We start from the raw sequence: 9,356 nt of genomic DNA on the forward strand, positions 1-9,356 counted from the left end.
GGGAAGAGACATGGCTAGAGCAGGGGTGCACCTACCAGCACCCTCACACAGAGTTTGAGCTGAATCTCGTGACTGGAAGCAGTGACACCTCAAGTTCAAGGTTGGTGCTATAAACAGAACCAGCTCGAGTGAAGGTAAAAATGGGATTGCTGTGCCTCCATCCCAGCTCATCTGACAAGGGTAGTTTGGGATCTGAGGAGGGAAAAGCATTTCCAGCAATCGCTTCAGGTTAATTATCACAATTCCGGGCATAGGAGCACGCAATAATCCCTAAAGAGAAAATGCTGTGGCTGTGTCCGTGTCTGCCAACGTGCCCCACCGCCTACAGACCGCACTAAACCACCCAGCCCGGCTCACAGCCCGCAGCTCCACAGGCAGCAGCACCACAACCCTCCCGCCCAGCCTCGGCACGCGCCCCCCTCAGGGCTATGACGTCCGTTTGCTGCGACCCTGAGGCGCCGCACTGACGTCATCGCGCCCGTCCGCCCGCGGGTGACGTCAGCGCGCAGCCGCAGCCGCCGGGAAGGTCGCGGCGGTGACCGGCGCTCCCGCACCCGCCATGTTGTCCGTGGCCGCCCGCTCCGGGCCCTTCGCGCCCTACCTGTCGGCCGCGGTGCACGCCGTGCCCGGTCCGCTCAAGGCGCTGGCGCCGGCGGCGCCGCGGACCGAGAAGGTGGTGCTGGATCTGAAGCGACCGCTGCTGTGCCGGGAGTCGATGAGCGGCCGCTCGGCGCGGGGGGATCTCGTCGCCGGCGCCAGCCTCAACGGTGCGAGCCGGGCCCGACGCCCTGGGGGTGGCACCGGGGCGGGGAGGGCGCGGCGGGCGGGAGCCGGGAGCTGGGCCCGGGGCTGGACGGGGGGCGGCAGCCGGCGCCGCTGCTCCCTCGCCCTCTTTCCGTCCCCGTGGGCGCCCTCGGGCCGGGCCGTGAGGTTCGCTGCGTCCTGCAGGCAGTGCTGGGCTCCCAGCTGCGGGTGATGCATGTTTACTGCTGCAGAGCTAAGAGCGTTGAAGGCTTGCTCCGTTTTGATGACTCTTAAACGGGTATTTGTTCTGCTTTTGGGGAGATACAGGAAAACTGTATCATACAATACGGCTTTTACCCTTTAAGTGACGTAGATCAGAGATCTGAGAGCAGATGTGCTTTTCAGCTGCATGAGAAGAGTTGTAAGAAAGAAAGTGGAGCAGTCACTGTTTTCTCCCCCCTGTTCTCAAGGTGTGAGCCAGATCAAGTCACTCAGTAGTTCTTGCAGAGTCTGCCTACGGCCAAAGAAGGACAGTGACTCTCAGCAAGGCACGCACCGCCAAGTCCCTTATTCCTACAGCTCTGTGTCTCTGTCTTTTCATCACTTGGCTACTGCATCTCTTCATGTGCTCAGTGCAATGGAAGTAGTTTGCTGACAGGCATATCCACCAACAAATGGGACACCCAGTTCCTGGCCTCAAGGTGTATCTGACAGCAGCCAGTTAGGCAAGGCTTCAAGACTGCCTAATGCTATGTATTTTATATATTAAGGGACGTGATGTTGCCCACACAACAAAAGCAGCAGCCTTTTGGAATGCAGACTGCATGTTTACAGCAGGACATCTAGTCTGAAGCACGTGCCCTGATGGCAGTGATCTGTGTTAGGCCTATATAGGCACATCAGGGAACGAAGGATCTGCAGTCACTGTGGACTGAGCATGAAATGGAAACATTTCTGAAATGTTACTTTAGTCCCGAAATGAAGAATCTTTTGTCCCCACTGTATATACCACTTTAAATGAAGCAAGAAGAATACATACAAGTACATACAAGAAGTATGTACTGGAATGAAAATAAACTTCCTTCTGATAGTGGCACGTAGCAACAGTTAGCATCTTACTAACCATCAACTGCAAAGGACACATCCAGATATAAGTTCTACAGATCTATCATTAATGTAATTGACATGTAGTCTTATTCATAGCTTCAATTAGTATTATTCAATGAGAAGTGTAGCAGAGAATTTTCAAAGTAGGTGAATTATAATGCCTGCTAGCTTGCTACTAAATGAGAAATGTCTTCACATTGAAATGAGTAGTTTGCTCTCATAGAATTTTCAATTTCAGTTTAAGAGTAAATACTTTTTCTTTCCTAAGTAAATTGTAAAGAAATGCAAATATTTCCCCATTAGATCTTATTTTGAGTACTTCAAGAGAATGCTTTCTACTAACCTATTAACTCTGTGCCAACTGCTAGAAAAAATTAAGACTAAACAGGTTTTGCCAACTAACAGACTGCATTTTGGCAAGTCATGTCCTTAGCATGTCCTTTCTTTACATTTGTGTTGAGGGAGGTAGCTTTCATATGCTGGAGAAACTAATAGGCTCCCCTTGCTTAGCAGCCACATCTTGTCAGGTCAGCACATGGCTTCAAGTGAGAATCTCACAAAGTTTGGGAACTGGATATTTACTAAATTTTTTCCTAAATCCTTTTATGAAACATGTCTGCAAATAGAAGACCAGAGTTTGAAAGGTTTAAAAATCATTTCCTGGGGCAGTTAGCTTTGATGCCAGTTTTAAGTTCTATAAAGGAGGGTGTCTGATCTGGTATTTTTAATCTTTAAAATGTTTAGCCAGACACTTAAGATTGTTAAGGGCATAGAGGTTACTTAAGTCAGAGGAGATAAAATTTATTCAAACATTTTTTTCAAGGAAACAGAACGGAAAGCATGTCTGACTTGTGTCAGCTAGCTGTTGTATTCTGCAGCATTTCTGCCTTGAAATTTCCAACAGATCACTTCAAACCCAGAACTTTTTGCAGGTCTTTCTATACCCTTATTAGGCTTCATTCAGTTTTCACAGATAAAGTGGAATGACTCACCAACCTTGCTCATCTACTAAAAACACCTTCTAATAAGTATTATTTTACAAGGTAAAATTGAAATGTATTATTAGAGGAATGCAACCAAGACTCTGGAATAACGTACCCATCATTCATAGAACATGATTTAGGAAAGCCTAATATAAAATACATCCTAATACATTTTGAATGAAAGAGTTGCCATTTCCTATTATTTTTCTTGCAGCGCCTGCCAGTGTGCGGTATGTCCACAACGATGTCACGGTCCCTGACTTCTCTGCCTATCGCCGTGAAGATGTGCTAGATGCCACAACGTCCTCTCAGAGTAGCAGTGAAGAAAGAAAAGGGTTTTCCTACTTGGTGACTGCAACAGCATGTGTAGCTAGTGCATATGTTGCTAAGAATGTTGTCACCCAGTTTGTTTCCAGCCTCAGTGCTTCTGCTGACGTGCTAGCATTGTCAAAGATTGAGATCAAGCTATCTGACATTCCAGAAGGCAAAAACATGGCTTTCAAGTGGAGAGGAAAGCCCCTGTTTGTGCGTCACAGAACCCAAGCAGAGATTAATCAGGAGGCAGAAGTTGATGTGTCTAAGCTGAGAGACCCACAGCACGATTTAGACAGAGTAAAGAAACCGGAATGGGTCATATTAGTAGGAGTCTGCACTCATCTTGGCTGTGTACCAATTGCTAACTCTGGAGATTTTGGTGGTTATTACTGCCCTTGCCATGGGTCCCATTATGATGCCTCTGGCAGAATCAGAAAAGGTCCTGCTCCCTATAACCTGGAGGTTCCAACCTACCAGTTTGTTGGTGATGATTTAGTTATTGTTGGCTGAATGACAGAGTGCTCGCTCGCTTTCATGTTCTGGTGAATGTATTTGTAAAAAGGTTAACTGATATTCTGGAATACTGTCAAACCGGAAGATGCTAAAAATACATTAGCTTCATCCTCAACCAGAAGTATGTTTGAATACTTCCTTGTGTTCAATTTTAATAAAAACTTGAAGTGAGCACTTGTTCCCGACTTAAGAGAATGTGTATTTGTTTGTATACTGAGTCAAAGAGACTCTGCAGCATACAAAAAATACGTTTATGCAGCCCTGCTGAAAGGAGGCATACTTAACACAGGCACTGAACTACACAACCAAGCTTTCTCTGTACCACGTTTTCATTATTTGTATTTAAGTTTTGCTGCACTATGGGAAGAAACTCCTTTTAAAAACTTGCAGCAGACTTAAAACGTGTTTGGAGTCAGCTTCAGTGTAGAATTGTATTAAATGCAATCCTTTAATTTCCAGTGTATTTTTATGTTTGTACGTTTTCAAGGGAAATGAAAGAAAAGGTACGCAAAAAAGAACCTGGGAAAAAATAGTTTACATTGTTCAAGAGCAGCTGGTAACTACTTCTCTGCTAGGGAAGCAATGTAATTTTATGATGATGAGGACAAAATGTAAACATGACATAGCGGAATTACACTTCACATACTAATTACAGTGTACAAACCTAAATGTTTGATCAGTTACTTAGGACACTGGAACATCTATGACAGTTTTCCAATAGAAATAATTTGAGAAAGAAGCAAAAAGGGAAATTCAAGTTGTACACAGCGTTGCACAATAAATCATGGGAACCACTCAGTTTGGACAAATCTCCAAGGTAAACATAGCAAAAGGTTGATATATAATCAAAGAGATTTTAGGACTCAAATGATTTGTGTAAAAATGAGCTTAATACAGGCTAAAACTTTGAAGCCTCTCTTATTTCAATGCAGATTCTGAATCTATGGAAAAACAAATGCAGCCCGAAACCAGTAGGTTTTTTTACCAGCACTGGTCTTACCAATTGGTCTGGCAGTTTCTCACAAGTGACCACAATGAAATCTTGAAGAGTTCTGGCACAGCAGACTTAAATGCTCATACATAAAACTACTTATACAGGAAAAGCTGCTACTTATTTCAAACTAACTCAGTGACAACCGACCTACCACCAGTGTAGCACCACTACATGGCACACATGAGGATAAATCAGCTTTTGCTATAACTATGAGATTCAGTACCTTTTTTCCACTGTTAAGTGTTGCTTCCTGGGCCATGCAGATGTGATAGTTGCCCTCCTCTCTTTGATTAAAGGCTTTGTTCTCTTCACAGTTGCAAAAAGGTCACTTATGATGAGACAAGCATGCACTGGAAAAGAATGGGGTTTTATAAGAATCCAAGAAATAAAGAGTTTTTTAAAATCTCCAGAATCTCACATATAGAATCTCACAATTTGGATACAAAATAAAAAATAAAAACAACACAAATTTTCATTTGAATACACTATAACACTTCATAGAGGTTGTGGAGTATCCATGGAGATGCTCAAATCAAACCAGTCAGAATCCCAAGCTGCAATGCTTTGGGCAAGAGGGTTGGACTAGAACATCGCACCCTCTGCTTTCCAACCTCAGCGACCGATTTGCAAGGAGTAATGTGCAGTTACTGATGAGGTTTGTCAGATGGAACAAACTCCTGAGTGGAGCAATGCAGCTCAAACAGGGACAAACCTCCCTGCAGTGATGTGCTCATGGCCACAAGTTCCTAACTGCCTTCTGGGCTGACAATGGTAACTTTGCCCTTCTCATGGCTACCGTACCCCATGTAGATGGAAGAACAAGTGTCCCAGTACACAGAAAAATACTGATATATTTTACGAATTTCTGGGGAAATATTCATTGTATTTACTAGAAGCAATGTTTTGCTAGCTTTGCTGCTTCTACATATTTCCATTTTGACATCCTCTTCAGTAATGGCCGTAGCAGGGCTTTCTGTTCCTAAAAGCACACATCTAGTGTGTAAGCACCTTGAGGAACTGCAACATCACACAGAAACCACAGCACAAGCAGGGATAGCACACACATATCTCCTGCCCTTTCCCCTGCAGGCAGGTAATTCAACCCAGTGCAACATCAGCACCAAACAAGGAGGGAACAGCTTCCAAGAACAATTTTTGTACAAAACAGTCTGCTGCACATCGGCAATGATTTATCATTATTTTGCCATTTTAATAACTATTGTATAATTATCAATTAGTCTCTATTCTTGATGAAAATGTTTGAAGTGTTTTTGTTTTTAAGAAAAATACAAGAGCTTTCATGCACTAAATAAAGCAGCGGGAAAACACTTCTGTGTAATTGAAATGCTTTGTCATTACATGATGTCACATGAAGCCCACAAGAAAATATCAGCATTTAAAAACGTTTCGGTCTGTGATTTCAAAGCGTTGATATTCTCCTTAAGTTGCATTTACTCTGTTGCATTGCATTTCTAAAGAAAACAAAAAATACACCTGTATTCTGCTTGCAAGGTTGCATCCTTGCCCAAGATAAAACAACTCCCTTTCTGCATTGCCAGACTGGTGGGAATCAAAGGGGCAGAGCACACGGCCACATCTCCCAGGGAGAGCTCTTTGGTGCCTCCTTGAGCACTCGGCTGGGCCAGACGGGCTCACCATACAGCCTGCTGGGTTTGCTTCACACTCCAACCCACTAGGCCAGATTGAACAAAGTCCCATCCAGCCCAGACTTGAATCATTATATTGTCTTGCTCTAGCAACACATATACAAAATATAATGTACTATATTGTTTATTACAGGTGCAAAGGCTTTTTTTAGCATTAAAAAAATAAGCAATTTTGGAATTAAACCATGCTAAAGATATGTACTTTATGTGGTTTTTGCTAGTTTAAATAGCAGCTAGAAACACAAGGCACAGGAGACACTGGCTCTTCTGCCCATAAATGATGGCAGAATCAATATGGGAAGGAAACTTCTATGTTCAATATTACTTATTGCTGATGGCTGATGTCTTTGGTCAGCCAGTTACAGAATTGGTAGCTACTAGGACTTCATCCTCCCACATGACAAAAAGAAGTTACATCCAGAGGCAGTAGGCAGACTGCACAACTGAGGTTGGTCTTGTTCCAGCACTCCTTGCAAGCCCATATTTGAGTTATCTTTCATGAAAAATTCTATAGCAAAGTCACTAGTATGCAGATGTGCAGTGTATAATTTCCTACAAGCAGTCTAATAGCAGTGTCAGGCAGAACTGGTTTACTCCCACCATGTCATACAGTAACAGAACTCCAAATTTTCCTCTGTGAGCAGTCACGTAATTTGGAAGTAATTACAATACACGTCAGCCTCCAATTCCTATCACAAATAAGAAGTGCCAGCTTCCTGCAGAGATCTATTGGTTTGCGCAGCTGTAGGACAATCAATAGAGCTATTGAGAACTGCATCATTTCCAAGCAGGTCCGGGGAATTTTATGTTCAAGGGTACTTAACAGTTAAAAAAAGGTACTCAAAAATGTGATGTAAAATTATTTAATAAAAGCCCATTTATGCAAGTGGAAAGGCTTTGTGTATACAGAAATTCTCCCTTTTTTTTACACTTTAACAGGTTGAAGGAATAACAAGAAGCAGACAAATAAGATCAGACATCTCTCTTAGGTTAGAGGCATTGGGCTTTCTGTTAGCCTGGTGTTTGGGGCAGGAGGGGGCAGTTTATTCTGCAACCGTACTTTACAACCATTCTGTAAATATTTTGTGTAATTCATGTATAGTGGGCCATGGATGACAGCACCACTTAGCCAACATTATTATTTGAAATAAAATAGAACTCTCCTTTTGAATTGCAAAAAGTGTGATAGAGCATTTCAGATGTCAGTCTGAAATGTCACCTGTGGAACATGTCAGTCCTGCGAGCAAAAAGCCTCTCAGTTTTGACAGGCTACTGCTGTGTTTTCCTCCTCTTTTCAGTTCCAACTGAACAGTAATTTTGAATTAAGTACCAAAATACCTGGAATTTCAGGCATTATGGTTGTTTGTTTGTTTGTTTTTAGCAGTTTGCTTGGAGTTATATACCCCAAAGATTTAAGTACACTGGGGTCTTGTACAAGTGAGAACCAAATACCTGCAACAAGATTTGGCTCATGGATTGCTCCTGAGGTACCTGATACCCACAGCAGCACTGCAAATTTTGACCTAGCAATTATTCTTTCATCTTAATGACACCAATTTTGACCGCCTGATTAAAAAAACTGAATATTTATGGTAATATTATTTTCTTTGTATAGTTTGAACAATGCTTTAGTTTAAACATTCTTATTGAGCTTTAATGTTTTCATAGAAGAAGCCACTATTTTAGCTTTCTCCAATTTTTTAATACCTCTGCTTCAGATTACAGCACAAAACAAAGATATCTCTCCCTTTGCTGCTGTACTTGACACTGGTTTGCAAGATGAATAGCTGCTTCAAAACATTTGTGTTGCTTCTAACTAAATAAAACATTGCACAAGGCATATCTATATCATATTTCCTGTAGGCAAACCCTTGCATTGTAGTACTGAAAAAGGTACTGAAATTGCAGTACTGAAAAAACCTACAAACATACGTATGGACTTGCAAGTGAGTACATGTCAGACTCTTACAATCAAACAATTTTATCTTTACTAGGCTATACCAGATTTTGGAAGGCTGGACATTAATCCAGTAATTTTAGGCCATAGTTATAGTGTTCCTCGGCCTGTCCTGCTCCCTTCTCTTAACCTACTGGAAGAGTTATTCTTGATCATTTCATTTAATTGAATGTGACAAAGAGCTTCTCACCTTGTGCCAATCATTTTTCAAAAATATTTGTTTTCGAAGACAGTTGCCTATTTTGACAGATAATCTGTCCTAACTTATAACTCATACCCATAGATATGGGCAATTCTGACGTACAGTCTATAAATCATCAACCTTTTCCCTCCTGAATTTTTTGTCATCTCTGAGCTGCTCCACTGAGGTCACTAAAGGTTGCTACTACCAGAGCTATTTATCTTTCCAATTTTTCTCCTCTCTGAATTTTCAGTTGATTGCAGTTCCCAGACAAACATACTTCCTCTCGTGCCAGTAGGTCACCTGCCTTGCAGTCAATGACACATCCATCAGCTTCTCTCAAAGGCCCCACTGCACCATGAGCACACTTACAAACTCTGGGACATTCAGCTCTCTTGCACCCATAACCCTCAAGAAAAAACATTGAGTTCCATCAATGGTACATTAAAAGAAGTCTAGAAGATTATCGATAGCATGCTGGAGTCAAACTATAGCTCTTGAGTTGAGGAAGAAAAAAAAAAAGACTTTTTTTAGTAAGGATTTTGTTGCTGTGATCTTCTCAGCAGCAACCAAGAAAAAAGCATAAATAAAGCATGGGAACTGACTGAAAAATTGTCCTCAAGTAGTTGGTGATCACAGCCAGATACACATTGCTTTCATTGGATGAAACAGGCAAGTGGGGATGAAACAGGCAAGTAGGTTTGAGTCCTAGCTATACTCAGTGCTTTCAGTAGCGAACTGGGTAGTACACGAGCATGCTTGTCAGACTAGAAGAGGAAATCAAAGTAGCAAAGGACACCAATATCTTAAAATACACGACTAAAATGCAAAACATATTCAATTACATTTGCCTGCAAACTAAGAATGAGTAATATAATCATATAGCTGTGGGGAA

At 42.2% G+C, this 9,356-nt stretch overlaps 1 protein-coding gene across 1 annotated transcript; it reads left to right on the forward strand.

The window, feature by feature from the left end:
• The first annotated feature begins 500 nt into the window (after nt 1-500).
• Nucleotides 501-3,847, forward strand: LOC128082588 (cytochrome b-c1 complex subunit Rieske, mitochondrial). Its single transcript, XM_052686845.1, has 2 exons — nt 501-767; nt 3,049-3,847. The coding sequence occupies exons 1-2, from the start codon at nt 560-562 to the stop codon at nt 3,657-3,659; spliced, it is 819 nt and encodes a 272-aa protein (XP_052542805.1). The 5' UTR covers nt 501-559; the 3' UTR covers nt 3,660-3,847.
• The last annotated feature ends 5,509 nt before the right edge of the window (nt 3,848-9,356 follow it).

The sequence above is a fragment of the Tympanuchus pallidicinctus genome, unplaced genomic scaffold, assembly GCF_026119805.1.
Source record: "Tympanuchus pallidicinctus isolate F22 unplaced genomic scaffold, pur_lepc_1.0 scaffold22, whole genome shotgun sequence".
In the NCBI taxonomy this organism is placed as follows: Eukaryota; Metazoa; Chordata; class Aves; order Galliformes; family Phasianidae; genus Tympanuchus; species Tympanuchus pallidicinctus.